Below are 15,737 nucleotides of genomic sequence, written 5' to 3'. Positions count from 1 at the left end.
GTCGCTTTTAAGATGCTCTTGTGTTGAAAGAGTCGCCGCATTGATACCGCAGAGTACGTTTTTACTTCCGGGTTGCGCGGTTCTCGCAGTTCATCAAGCTAATGCGAGCTAGTCATCTCGCTGTTAATAACGGCTTTAGTTTAAATAAGAAGAAACAACGTCTGTTTGGTCTGGGAACTTGATTACAACTTCTTAGGTATGTTCAACATGTGTGTTGTGGCCGTATAAGCCCGATGTAAATGTCTGTAGGCAAGGCAAAGACCTTCCTACCGCAGAAAAGTAGAGTTAGCGGATGGCTAGCTGTGCTTAGCATGTATCAACACTGAACAGCTGTCGGCTAACAATGTTAGCTTGTTAGTTCTTGCTTAGTGTATTTCACGCTGCATAAATGATTAAGTACTTAATTTGGCTGGTAAATTTACATATTTAACGACGATTGAGGTCGGCTCAGTTGTAGAGTTACAAGTTCGTAAATCTTTACTTTTAAGTCGATCATCCCCGGTGTCTCGATAATAGCGGGTGGTGTGATTTGTGAGGACAGAGCTCGATCCCAGATAATACTGCTGCCCCTGGTCGGTTTGTTAAAACTGAAACAGTTTTAACATTTCTATAAGTTGCCGAGACACTAACGTTAAAAAAAAAGTTTATTGCTGTTTAAGAATGGTATAAAGCTTTGTTCATAAAACATTTTCAGAAGTTGTGTCACAGAGTGCTTTTCAAGACACCTAATCAAATAAAAGGAAGCCTAACGCAGGGAAGAAAAAAGTGGGTGTTTTTACCATTTGTCAACCTTCATGTGAAGTTTAATATCTAAATGTTTCTAAAAGCCAGCTCCTCTAACAAGACAGGACATAAGACATGGGGGCAACAGCTGGAGCCTAATTGAATTAAACATAAGAAAATCTAAACATGGGTGTAAAAATGAAAGCATGAATTACAATCCGAAATAATCACTAATATTATTAAAATGATTTATCTGTCATTCTTTGTTTAATTTATCTTGTCTATGCTGTACATAGCGGGACAGCCACAGAAGTACATTCACAAAGCCCCTGGAAAGCATTGCTAACCGTGGCCAACAAACGAACTTTTTCTGCACCACTTCAGATGTCAAAACAATCTTAATATCGCAAGCCCTGTAATTTAAAAAAAAAAAAAAAAGAAGTATATTATTATTACCTTTTGGATTTCTAGCAAAAAAGGGAGCCACTTTGAATTTTGCTCGAAGCTGTGAGCAACAAATAAATAATTAAATAACTTTAGGTTTGTGTGATATTTTTCACCTTGTTGACCACTCAAAGTCTTAAGAATTGCCGCAACTCTGTTATTGGAAACAATGCAATGGATTTTGCCTTGTGTTGCTGTACAAACTGCATAACAACATAATTTCTAGTTTACCTTCAGGCATCTCTTTCTCCACTATGTTCTGCAAAGGGACTGCACTTGTTCGACAACAGTCCATTATCAGCCAACCGATTCATTGGCTCTATTTAGATGATCTCTGATATCAGTTCTGCTGAAAGCTGTGATATGCTAAAATTCACTCTGGACATAACATTTTTACAGAAAAATCAGAGGTCACAAAACTTAGAAAGCAGTTTAGTTCTTCAAAATTAGTTGTTAGTACTTCTCCTTTAGTTCCTAAATCATGTGTTGTTATGTGTTATTTGTATATTCTTTTGTAATAAAGTTTTGTAATATGTATTCTACTCCCAGTACGGACAACTCTGTGTACTCATCTGATGTCATAGAAACTCAAGATTTCTTAATGTTAAAAAGACTCTCTTGTGCAGTCTAACAATACCATAAACCAACATTTGGCCTGTATAGTTTTTTTCCTCCTCTTTTCTCTACCTAAGATTCAAGTCTGAGTTAAAAAAAAAAAAGAAAAGGAAAAAAAAAGAACTGTAGATTAATCAATAATGAAAATGTCAGTCTCGGCTCTAGGGTCAACACCTTTCTAAAACAATTTAAACAAAAATAAACCTTAGATTTCAACACAGTGAAATTCTGAGAAGTGCTATTGTGTTGGATTGCATCAGTTTTATATGAGCATTTGAAATAAACTGGCAACAAAGTGTGCGCCACCAGAATTTTGACATTATGTTATCTATAAATATTCCATAAGGTTGAAGCTGAGCTTTGAACAGAGTTTTCTTTTTTGTTTTTCAGGCATTGTAAAGTCTGTATGGCCACTATACATGGATGGTGAGAGTGACATGTCAGGATGTGGATGGAAATCATTTGCTGAAAGATAACTGTAATTAGCTGTTCCTTGGAAATTTCCTGGATTGGTGAAACTGTCTCCACATATTCCGTCATGTCATTACCAAAGGAGTCAGGGAACCGAGGAAAAGATCGAGAGAGGGGGGCTCGTCCCAAGGTGAGACAGAGCCGGTCAGAGGAGAGACGAGATGCAGGCGGTGGAAGGAAAGGTGGAAAGGGGAAGAAAAAAGGCCTTTCCTCCCACGACGCTGCGGCTGAGCGACCTGTCAGTGATGGCTTTGAGTATGGTGAGCTGTTGAGTGAACTGGAGACCAGAGACCAATCTTCCCCTTCCCCTCTGAGGGATAGTTGGAGATGGCAGGGCTTTGAAGTAGCTGCCTCATTACTAGGACAGGAACGAGTAACAGCAAGACCAACTCTGGGAGCGACTGGCTCTGCTGCAGAGTTACCCACATCTAGTGAAGGTGAGGGGAGAGGGTCAAGCAGCAGTCGTACTCTCAGGCAAAAAATCCAAGATGCAATGGGGCAGTGTTTCCCAATAAAGACACACACTGCAGCGGCACCAGCTCCATTGCCGCAGGCTCTTTCATCATCAAGTGCCTGTGGCTCCTCGAGGCGCAAGATCCATCTCAGTGAGTTGATGTTGGATGACTGCCCTTTCCCTGTAGGATCAGAGCTGGCTCAGAAATGGTATCTCATTAAACAACACACGGCCCCCATTACCCAGCCTCCCCTGCTAGATTCTACAGTAGTGTGCACTGCCCCAACTTCAACCATGGCAGTTGCAGTGGAGGATGTGGATGACCGATTACGAGAGCGCAGGCGCATCAGCATTGAACAAGGGGTTGAGCCACCTCCCAATGCAGAGATCCACACATTTGAGGTTACAGCCCAAATTAACCCTCTCTACAAGCACGGCCCAAAGCTGGCTCATGGTATGAATGACTTAGCTGAGACTGACAGAACCTCCGTCCATCAGCAACAGCAGCTTCTTCTCCAAAGACAGCAGCAACACCAACTCCTCTTACAGAGCTGTTTGGACACTCTGGATGAAGTTGCAGCCTCTGCATCAGCCTCCGTCCACACCTGCGACGCTGTCTCCGACGCTTTGGTTGACCCAGACATAACTGCGACCAGCATGACCTCTGGAGAAATTCTTCCTCAGACTGAGCATCACAAATCTCACGATAGCTATCGCATTCACACTCAGATTGATTACATTCACTGTTTAGTTCCAGACCTGCTGCAGATCACAAACCTCCCATGTTACTGGGGAGTCATGGACCGCTACGAGGCAGAGACATTGCTGGAGGGAAAGCCTGAAGGCACCTTTCTACTGCGGGACTCTGCCCAGGAAGACTACCTCTTTTCAGTTAGCTTCCGCCGCTATGGCCGCTCACTACATGCACGTATTGAACAGTGGAATCACAACTTTAGCTTCGATGTTCATGACCCCAGTGTCTTCCACGCGCCCACAGTTACAGGACTGCTAGAGCACTACAAGGATCCCAACTCCTGCATGTTCTTCGAGCCCCTCCTGTCCAACCCCATCCACCGCACACAGCCCTTCAGCTTGCAGCACATCTGTCGAGCGGTCATTAGCAGCTGCACCACCTATGATGGCATTAATATGCTTCCCATTCCAAATGCTTTAAAAAAGCACCTGAAAGAATACCACTATAAACAAAGAGTACGTGTACGGCGAATGGATACCTGGTGGGAATGAAAAACAACAAAACACTGACTTAGAGAAACTTCCAAATACATTTTTAATGCAAGTCTCACTAAACTGAACTGAGAAGTGAGTCTTATTCTTCACCCCGTTTGGCTGTATTAACCTACACCACACTGTACTTATTTATTATATTCCTGCTGTACAGGTCTTAACAAATTGTACTAAACAACACTGATGAGGCAATATGTAATCTCACTGTTCTTGCACATTCAGTTCTTTATCCTCAAATTAAACAGACTTATTTAGATGTGTGTTGTTCACGGCTATCCTCACATATCATCTGTGTTTTCAAGTGTGACTAAATCAGCTTAATTATCTAACGATGGGGGGGGGGAAGAGTCCTAGAGTGAAAGGAGATGATTATAATCAAGTTGTTCATCAGTCACGTGCTGAGAAGGTGAAACACGCACTGACAAGGTTTCTTTCTTGTAAGTGAGGTGCTGAAGTACAGCACGTCTGTGGGATTAATCATAATTGCCTACATAGCCCAGGGCTGATCATAAGGGATGACAGTTAGGTGCATATGCTACGTGGTCCTATTAAAGATGCAAAGGCTTGTCACTCACTGGATTTGATAATGTGCTCACATTAGTTTTGAGTTTAATTTTTACTTTTAACTGCAATTAAAGACTAACTAACATCCTGTGGTATCAGTCCTGTCTTTGCTGCAGTTATGTACAAGTATGCTTTCGCTGGTGGGTGTAACTCCCGGTGCTTCTAGTGGAGACACTGGACGCGGTGAAACTAATTTGAAAATGTCCTTCTTCCAGGGAGTGAAGTAAAACACTCCATTTTCTTTTATACCATACCTATATATATATATATATATATATATATATATATATAATATTTATTTATTTTTTTCCCCAAGTTTATTTTAAGTGTGCAAGTCTTATACTCAGATTCTAAACCTTTCAGCTTCAATCCTAAGCTGTTGGTTTCCCGTACAGTTAAATTGCTGCAGTCAGTGCTGGCAGTCTTCATTAGTTTAGTCAGGATTACATGTGGCTCGCATGAACCTGTCAGCCGCATTGTGATCAGAATGTAATTATAAAGCCCTGCGGTTTATGTACCTTATTTTGCCCAAACTCTGACTTTTGTGCATTTCCATAAGTCTGGAAGTTGAATCTGTTTTATACATTTTTTCCCTATGCATCTAATTGTGATGTGAAGGGAGAAAATTGATCTTGTTGCTATACTTCCTGCTGGGTGTATTTGAAAGAGGTAGGGTGTCTCCACACTAATCTTCCATTCCAGCAGTTCAATGACAAAATTACCATAATGAAGTAGCACTGGTGAATCTTAATTAACAGGGAGAATGATGGGAGATGGAATGAATTTGAGCTTTTTTCTGGGCTGACGTGAAGTCAGTTACCAAGACAAAAATCAGTACGCTCTAAAAGCTCTGCAAAGACAAATCAGTCCTAAACTAAAACCCTTAAGGTGCTCAAAAAGGGAACAGTTTACAGTGTGTAAATCTACATGCTGGGGAAGAGTAGGGTCGTAAAGGCTATAGTGTAATAAATAAAATACAATGCTATGTGATGCATCTGTGTTGAATGCTCAGAAACACTGAAGTTTAAACATAAAAACAAATCACCAAAAAATGTCTTGTCTTCTCATCAGACTGTAAAATCTTGCTTTATGTGTGTTGAGTTGAACATACACAATCCGTACTATCTGTTTTATTAATATTACCTGACTAAAATAAACACATTTATGTATAATTCTGTCCTGAGTTTGCATATGAGCACTGCAAATCTCGCAAATGAAGTGTTTACATATTTACGTGTTTAAACTTCCAATTACCAAAGCAACGCAGAAAGACTGAAGCTTTTCACGCAGGTCAGACTTATGTGGTCAGTGACATATTTATGACTTATTTTGAGAGTAATTCCAAATTCTTACCCCTGCAGGGGAGTTATTCACTCTTATGTGTGAACAGCATTTTGTATTAATGAATACACAGAAGAGACACCCCCACTGCTAATTGTTGTGTGCACTAAGTAATGGTAGTCACAAAAGCCAACCATCCCAGTGTTAATGGGAAACCATGGAGATGGGACCTAGTTCGTCCTCTGAGCCACTGTGATGTTGTTTTCTCCCTGAGATGGCTCATTTGACATGCAGAATGTAAATCATCCATGACAAGCACTCATCCAATAATGAGGCTGCTATTATTTAAGCAGCAGTTCCAATGCATCATTAAAGTCTGCATTCAAAATGCAAAGTCAGAGCCTTTGACCTTTGTGTACTTAATTAAGTCACCATAAAAACTCAACAATAAAATGAGTGATGGAAGACATTTGACCTGTCATGCATACACAAGTGTGGGCTACACCAGCAATTTGAGTCCCTGAACAGCTCGAGGTTTGTGCATCTTCCACCAGTATGCAAGACTCTGCAATCAGGTATTCATGGCAGAAATAATCCAATAATAAGATGGGTTTTTTGTGTCTGTGCAACATATTCCCATAGATTTGCGTAGCTATAAAGAACTGTAACCAAATTCATATATGCATTCCTGGAAAGCAATTTTTAACAGCGTGCTAATTATTACTTATGCTGGCACCCTTTCAGTCAGCATTTACAATGAGTTTCCAGCAGAGCAGATCAGCTAAAGATGCTAAATTTTTAAAATTTGTTTACAAGCAAGCATACAATTCAGCATGCATTGTTTGAATATGTAAGTTGTCAATGCGATACCATTTAATTGTCATTAAATACAGCTAAGCAAGCTCTTTATTTACCCAATAAATGCAATAATTCTATGTAGAGATTATTAGGAAATTACAGACCTGCAAAATAAAGAGTTGCCATTTTATTTTATAATTGCTATTAAAGAAAAAAACAAAAAACAAAGATAATTTCAGTTAGTTCAAAATGCTGTATTACTGCAAGCACAGCAGGTGGCTGTAAAGAGCTTCAGTGTGTTCCCCCCTGGCTCCTCAGTACCGTGTGATTTGTGTGTGGTGCATTGAGATGGAGGGATTGAGTTAGTTTTTTTTTTCAGCTGGCAGCACGGTGGCACTCATCATGCAGGTATTACAGGTCCTGGGGTAAAAAGAGGACTTTTCTTTCCCTGGATCATGAGGCCCAGAGGGATGGGATGCTCAAGCAAATCAGAAAGCTCATTGGCTACACATACTTAGTGTGTTTGTGCCTGTTTGGACCCGTTTTCCTCTGAGCCTAATCTCTACAGTTGAAAATCACGAGGGTGGAGAATAAGCTTGGGATGTTCATAACACCTGGGGACAATTACTTTCCCAAATAATCTGCCTGTCATAATCTAACAAAAGCTCAAAAAAGAGCTTGATATGGCACAGACTTGGCTTATTCAGCTAAAAACCTGTAGCAACCTTAGGTTCCAGGGGTTGTTTTTGATGTGTTTGTTTTAGCGTGCAGTATGTAAACCCATAGATTTAAAACTCAACTACCATGAGATGCGGCGTGATCTGCGCCATTAATTCAGGGGAGGGCGTATCAAACTGATTTGGAATTCTTGCAAGATGCAAACAGCTAGACATGATCCTCCTTATCCACCCAGAGAGGAAAAATATCTTTCTGTGACTGAGAAACACCGCGGTTGCGAGAGTTATTTTTGGTCAGTAAACGAATCCAGCTGAATCTCAACCTTGAACATGAATCAGTACATTCCTGTCTATTCTTGTCAAAACCAAGTAAGTAATTTGTGAGTTATTAAAGTGTCAGTTCTTAAAAGTCTTGCAATTCCCCCTCAGGAGGTACATTGTCACACAGTGACATGCGTACATTTGATGTTTGTTTCCCTGGAAGCAAACCTTTGACAGCACATTATTTTCTTTCCTACTTATTTAAAATCCAAATGCACTCCTGCTTCTCTCATGCATGTATTGGAACTCTTGTGAGGCCTTTGCTGCAGAAAAACATCAATATTCTAATTTAGAGCTGTTTGTGTTCTTACTGCTCAGTCTCTTGCCATTTTTATTCTCCTTTGCGCTGTCAGATTGTTGATGGAATAATAGGGGTGTAGGGCATTCCACGACTAAGCCCAGAGAGATACTACACAGATTGATGAGATTGCAGGGTAAGTGACACCTGACAGTCTACATCCCAGCCTCCAACCTGTGAAGCTCATAACTAACACCCTGGCATGTTCTAAGGATGTTCCGAAGTTTTAATCAACAGCTTGTAAATTAACATATTATTTAATTTAGCATCAAAATATAGTTGTAATGTGTATCATAATGTGTTTGTACAAACTGTAATTGACACAAAGATAAGGCAAATATAATTATAGATAAGCATTGTTTGTTCTCAGAAGATGGTTAATTACAATAAGCCTTCACAATCACTGTGAAAAGGCCCATGCATCATTGATAGAACGTAGAGAAAAAATTATAATTGCATAAATGATACATTACATTGCATAACACCTGCTCTGTGACTAATTATGCTGTCGCACAGTGGCTGCAATGACCAGTAGAAAAAGTTCAAGCGATAAAAGGAATGTGTAGACCTCAGTAGCTGGTTGTTATTTTATTTTTTTCAAAGTCATTTCTCACATCGGGCTCCTTTTGGACCCAGTGATATCCAGCCTGTTAATGTACTGTCAGTGAACGGACAAGATTAATTTACAGGAAAATACATTTGTGGAGGACAGAAACCTAAAGTATATGGCCTTTGTGCTAATCATTCAAACTAATAAACACCACACTACTGTGCTAAAGTTATTAAAGAACCTTTCTTCATTTTATATAACATTTCTAAGTAAGTTTATGTTAATTATGCATTGTAAGAATAAGTCATTTGTCACTGTCTCTGTCATGGTTCCTCTAGTTTTGGTTTTACTTGTTGCAACCCCTTCCCCCACCTTTTGACTTTGTTTGTCCGTTTGGCTCTTGTTTCTCTGTCCTGTTCCCTGTGCTCCTTTGTCTATTCCATAACTTTTATATTTCCATTTTTACTGCTTTAAATGCAGTGGGGTGTGTCACCTGTTGTATGTCTTCATTGGCTATTGAGACTTTAATTGTCCTGCATTTGGTTGATGTCCAGCATAACTCTAAATACACTGTATGTTAGACATCTGTTGTAAGTATTACAATACTATTGGTAAAGTATTACTAAATCAAATTTCCTTGAGTTCTGGCATGCTCTGCTCTTAATATCATTGCATAGAGTACTAGAATAAGAAAAGCAGCTATGTACAGTTCAGGGATCATTACTCTTTGTTAATGTATTCATTCAGTTCATCTACTTTCTTGCTTAATTGAGTACTATTTGACCTTCTGCCTGTAGCTGCAATATGGTTTTATTTATCACAAGAGATCTAGCCTACATATCAGCCACATATTATAAAGGAGAAAAAAAAGGCTTCAAAAATATTTCCATTTCACCCACATGCATCACTTCTGTCTGTTGCATTTATAAGAGCAGAGGATGAACTGTGCCTGGCTTTACAGTTAGAATTTGTTCACTGTAATCATGTAGCAAATATGACTTGTGACCAATAATTAGACATAAGCTAATCAAACAAGAACTTGACACATTAACTGCTAAATGGGCCCGAAAATGAGACAGATTTTGATAAATGACAGATCAAGACATGTGGTCACTGAGCCTTGATATGGCACTTCCGGCTGCCATCTTTCTTTGGTTAGAAATAAGATGCATCACAGGGAGTTTTTGTACAAAGTCCACAGGGGACCGTTTGAGATGTCTGGAAATGTGTTCAACGCAGTGGTAACCTAACTGTTGTCAAACCCCTACTGGGGTTTTGAAATTTTGAATTGGAGCTTGCTAATTATCATTGTGAAAAACAGATGCTCAATGCTCTGTGCCATTAAGTGCCAGAAATATCTCAAGCAGAAGCCAGGAGAGGCATAAATAGTGCAGCTAAAAAAAAAAAAGAGGCATTAACAACATTTTATTTTGTTATTTTTTTAAACCTTTTTTTTTATTGAAGGAAAAAAAAACTTAACACATGTTACAATAAGCTATAAGCAGGATAAGAGCATTAGAACCAACTTTGGAGCAGGTAGATGTCGCACACGAGCTTTGTCCCTGCATGTTTGCTCATCCAATGGATTCAATTTTCAGGCTTTAGGAGTCAAACCTATATAGTTATAGTTCTCAGGAAAAGAAATTACAAGCACAAGCAAGTGCTCACGATGCTGAAAAGCATTATGGACAATAATGGACAATTTAAAATAATGATACTCTAAAGAAGGTGGGTTATATGAAATCAGATGAACAGGAGCCCACTTAGATCAGCCTGGACTCCTTTTGGTAATATGCGTGCAGGATTCTCAGACAAAAGTAAGTAATTTTTTTCCGATAATGTATATTGCATTGCTGAGCTGGAGTGAAAGTTAGCTTGGCCGTATGATGCTCTCCTCTAATAACTGTGCAGCGTGCTACTGTGCTGTCTGCAGCATCTGCAGCCACTTGTTCTAGTTTGTTGCTCAGTATTATAGTTGTGGTTATTGATTGCTGAACAGCGGCTTGAGTTCACTTTGCCTGATTATTGTTTGGGATCCGTTTTAGTTGATAAAACACCTGCCTTATGCGTGTACTGAGCTGTGTACGCCTGCCAAAAATGTGTAAAATTAAGCTCTTATCACAGAAAAGCTCAACTTTCATTCCAATATGTAAAAATGTCTTTTTTCCATAAAGCAATTTTTACAAAAAATAAATAAATACTGAATAATAAAGTCATTAGACCCCTTTTAATGGCTTCCCTGGTGCCATACAGCAGACATGACTATCTCAAATATAGCAGCTCTTTTAAATTATGCTTCTATTGCCTATCTGCTTCTTCAGTTCCAGTGGAGGCCTCGTCAAAATGAGTGACACTTGTAAGGAAATGAGTTTGAACCACTGTAGGGGAGCTGGAAAGTTAACAAAAAAGTTATTTACTGCAGTTTTGACCAAACTGTATCCTAACAGCTGACATAACAGTTTGAGTTGTTTTTCATTTTGGTGATTGATGTTTTTTTGTATCACATGCAACTCAGAGGTTTTTTAACACCTCTGAGTTCCTCTGTGTTCCAGTTAATATATTCTCAAGCTCATTTAATCAGACCTGTAAAAAACGCAGTTCAAAATGCCACGTGATGAGTAAACAGATTCGAGAGCTGAATTTGCCAACTCAATGAATTTCAGTTTGACTATAGTGAAAAACACTGCAGATGAACAGGAACTGCTTTGCTCAGTAAATCTTGTAGATGGATACCTGATGGTCCTATCATAATACTGAGACTGGGTTTTCATTTACTTTAACATCTCATTTTTACTTCCTACCAAAAACAGCAACATAACTTCATGTAGGAAAAGGACAATTAAACAGATGTTTTTCCACAAATACAATGACATGAATACTGCATGTAGCTAAGAATACTTTCAGTTATAATTTTTTTCAGTGGGCATAGCATGATGTGAAATATAAGGACAATAGAATATAAGTACTGGGCCAGGAACACAGAAGATCTGCAGGAAACTCATGCCATGAAGCTCCTGGTGCGCAGCTTCTGTGCTGATGTTAATGTAAGAGGAGTTTTGGAACTCTGCAGTTACTGAGTCAGCGACCTTTATGAACTATGCACCTCAGCACTAAGTGACTGTGCACTGTAACTGTACATTGTCTCACACTGATTGCTGTGGTTCCTAAATGCTTCCATTTTGTAATAACGGCGGTTAATAAGACCCCTTCTTCCACAAATGTTTGTAAAAGCAGACTGGATGGTAGACTCAAAGCACACTGGACTTGTCAGTTGTTATATAATTATGAGTAATGATAAGATGTGCAGTAGATGTTGAAATTCTAAAATTCTATTTTTCATTAAGAAAAACCCAATTTGCATTTTCACAGAACGATGAACCGCTCCCTATCTTTACTTCCCTCTCCGTCTCTTCTCTTTTTACATCCAATCATGTTGCTAATTAACCTGATTAGCTGTGAGATGTTCTGCCAGGTGTTTTTTGTTTTGTTTTCATTTCTTTAAGCATTACAGCAACATTTTCATTCTTTTGTTGCTTCTGAGTTGACAGAATTCAGTTAATTTATTCATTATGATCATTTCTTGTCAGACTCTGTTAGGCATGTTTTAACCAAAAAAACTGATAATTCGCTGACACAAGCCAATGTAGTAATAAAAGCTAAATGAGGTTTGGAATTGTGTAGTAAAGAGTCAAACACATAATTTAGGACAGTGAAGTTGTAATAACTGGGTGTGTTTCTTCGTACATTTTTCTAGACAGGCATCACTCAATATTTTCAGCTGATAAAAAAGTTCTAGTGTGGATTTCAGTGCAGTGTTTAGAAGACCAAATACGCTCTTTGTTTATTGACAGAGCAAATCTTTAGAGGTTTTTACTGCCTCTACTTGGTTTTAGTGTTCTCTACTACACTCAATTCAAAGCACCGGGGTTGAGTGCAGGCGTGACCACAGCTGTAATGGCTTCTTTGAATTCTGTTTAGAGAGAAAGTTCATTCATTCAGTTTTTTTTCCCCCATGAGGTAAAATTATAATACTAACCACGGGTGGGCAAGTGCAGGGTATATTGTATTTCAGGTAAGAATAAAACAAATGTATTAAATTCTGTAAATTCTTGGCAGTGATAAGGAAATAGTCCTTAAAGCTTTTTAAAATTCTCCATGGTGCCTTTGAGCTTTTATGATCTCCTTTTAACAAAGCACTGGGTCTTTTCATTGGGAAGAAAAAAGCTGTTTCCCTATACTCTCTTTTAGTAGGTTTATGATAGACCCATTTTGTTCAGGAGCTTAGAGTACTTGTCTTGGTTTTTACATCAGATGCTTTAACAAATTAAGAATTTCCCAAGCATTAACACATTTTAAAGGGAAATTTGGCTGTCACTTTACATCTCATACACAAAGGTGATCCGCTGGGTTCAGTTTAGTTGTGCTGACTTTTAAAAAATTCATTTTACAGCAAAAAACATCCCCCAAAAATAATAAAAAATATGTGTTTAAAATGCATGGAGAGCCAAATCCTGCATGCATTGAATGCCAAGCTTGATAAGTTTTTTTTCTTTTTAAAGAAATTTTGAATTTACAAGCACAAAACAGCACTGTTACTACCAGGTGGGAAGATCTTGACAGTTATGAAGTATTGAGTTGTTTACCAAATTAAGGTGTGATTTTTTTCTGCCTGCGAGCTTCCCATTAGGCAAATGGGAAAAGACCCCTATGACTCAAGTGCATCTTCTGCTTTTAGACAGCAGTAAACCTGTTCATAGCTGAGCAGCTGGAAGGTTTTCATACTCAATCTGTTTTTTCCCCTTGCCAGATTAGAAAAAATGAAAAATTGTTCACTCTCCTTTGGTGTCTTACTCTGGATTTATACGCAACATCTGTGAATACAGCAGTTAGATTAATAGATATCAAGTCTTTTCTACCAACCCTTAAAATTGGCAAGTAGAGGATCATGAGGATTCTTCTTCTCGACACTGTCAAGTGCTTTTGATTATTAGAACTTTTTCTTAAATGGTCTCCAATATTTTTTCTTCTAAGTAAGGGGACGTTTATGTAGAAAAGCGAAGGGGAGGTCAGGGAGATTAAATCCAACTGGCAGATCTATTGATTTTTCTAAATTTCTTACATATCATCGCAAGAATATGCAAACTAAAAGCAGATACGACTGGTAAGTGTTCCTCTGGTTTTCAAATAAACATCATCCTGTATAAAGTGTGGCATGATGGTGAAGTGGATAATGCTGTGGCATCATAGCAACAGTTCAAACACTGGCTGTGGCCTTTCCATGTGGAGTTTACATGTTTCCCCTGTCCTTAAATGGGCCTCCTCTGGCTTCCTTCTACAGGTCGAAGACAGGTGAATTGAATTGAACTGATGAAATGGCCACGGATGTGAGGAGTGATGTGAAGTATTTAGAGTAAAGCACAGTGGGAATGTAGTTAAAATGTGGCTTGTAGCAAAAAGGCAGAAACAATCGATAAGTTAAAAAATATTACTCACTATATGCTCGCTCATCTTGTGTAGGGCTAGCTAAATGCTGAAGTATTGCAACCACGACCTGCAGCCATTCCAATGTTGTGGGGAAAAAAATAAAATAAAATAAAAACACTGGCCCACTTTAACCTCTGACTATGGCACACTGTTTTGGCTCTTTCATATATTTTCATGTGACATCACGTGGTGATTAATAGGCGAACAGGACTGCCTTTCCTGTGTTACTGTCTACGGTCTAATTGGTTTGATGTTAAATGGCCCACAGTGACGAAATAATAACTTCCCTCAAATGCCTTAAAAGCAAAAGTAACAAGCCCATTTTGAGAATGTAAGTAAAAGTTAAAAGTTTTCAGAAAAATTAATACTTAAATACCTGAAATTTCTACTTAAGCACTGTAATGGAGTATTTGTACTTTGTTACTTCCCACCTCTGCCTAGGGGTGGCTCAGGTTCGCAGTATCAGTTTCTCAATGACAAGAAGAAAAACAAACCTCAGCCGAAACTGGTGTTGGTAACATTAACCCTTCTTACTAGCACTGCCTAAAACATCTGCACAGTAAGGATGTTCCTGGCAATTCATTTCTTAGTTGACCAAATGAGAGGGAGAAAAAACTAGACTAACCAACTAGTCTAAAACTAAGAAACATACAAATGTTAAGTTAATTTTGAAAACCGCTTAATGGAAAATGTCAAAAACTGATAAGAAAACCGCTTTAAACTGTTTATGAGATTTTTCAATAATGAATCTTGCCACTTAACTGTGCGGCACCTTTCATTGTGCATTATCAACATAACATGTTATATTCCAGACAACGCAGAAGAAAAACACTTAAAACAAACGGATGTTATATATTATCTCAAAACATGTAACTATATCTGTTGTTCATGTATTACTAAAGTATGACAAGTTAACATCTGGAAAAGGAATATGAAAATGAAAATAAATTCATCATCTCCCATCTTTAAGTGGTCAGTAAAATGGGAAAAAGCATGTGAGTACATTACATTAGATACAAATCAAAGGCTGCTATATACGCAGTGCTTAACAATTTTACCAACCAATGTAAGTCTTATCCCACAGCTACTGTAAATTAACACTAAATAAACAATATTGGTAATTGCTAAATTAGTTTTTTATGTTTCTGTTAAAGTTAATCTACCAGTCTATGCACACGCCTTTTAATCAAAATCTGATTGCTATGCTAAAATATAATTATTGTTGTTTTCTGTGAATTTTCAAATGTAATTTCTTACAAAAAAAAGCTGAAAAAACAGTTAAGCACAATATTATTTTTTGATTAAGATGCCAAATAAATTCCTATTTCATCTAAATATATCATCTAAATATCATTTGCTTGAATTCCCGATTGGAAAATTAGTTTTACTGGTTAAATGTTATGCTTGATTAATTGATTAAAAATAATTTATTTGTCTTTCTTTGTTTTTGACAGGTGGTCAACTGAATTTGTTAATTTTCATGCAGATGTCATTGTTTAAATGGTTGCCATTACTTTATCCCAGGGTCAATATTATCTGCGGTGGTTGGATGCATCAGCAGGGATGATGAGACAGAGTACCGGGCTGTGGTCGACTCCTTTGTCACGTGGTGTGAGCAGAATCATCTGCAGCTCAACGTGGCAAAGACCAAGGAACTGATCGTGGACTTCAGGAAGACCAGGAAACACTTGACCCCTGTTTCAATCCAGGGGGTCAGTGTTGACATTGTGGAGGACTATAAATACCTTGGAGTACACATTGACAATAAACTGGACTGGGCTAAAAACACCACAGCACTTTACAGGAAGGGCC

General features: G+C 38.4%; 1 protein-coding gene across 1 annotated transcript; it reads left to right on the top strand.

Annotated features, from left to right (window-relative positions):
• The first annotated feature begins 42 nt into the window (after positions 1 to 42).
• Positions 43 to 4,212, top strand: socs9 (suppressor of cytokine signaling 9). The gene is made up of 2 exons (XM_004558152.3): positions 43 to 196; positions 2,173 to 4,212. The coding sequence occupies exon 2, from the start codon at positions 2,321 to 2,323 to the stop codon at positions 3,950 to 3,952; it is 1,632 nt and encodes a 543-aa protein (XP_004558209.3). The 5' UTR covers positions 43 to 196; positions 2,173 to 2,320; the 3' UTR covers positions 3,953 to 4,212.
• The last annotated feature ends 11,525 nt before the right edge of the window (positions 4,213 to 15,737 follow it).

This window comes from Maylandia zebra, linkage group LG14 (genome assembly GCF_041146795.1).
Source record: "Maylandia zebra isolate NMK-2024a linkage group LG14, Mzebra_GT3a, whole genome shotgun sequence".
In the NCBI taxonomy this organism is placed as follows: domain Eukaryota; kingdom Metazoa; phylum Chordata; class Actinopteri; order Cichliformes; family Cichlidae; genus Maylandia; species Maylandia zebra.
Note: the sequence above shows the minus strand (reverse complement) of the source record. Positions and strands in the feature narration are given on the sequence as shown.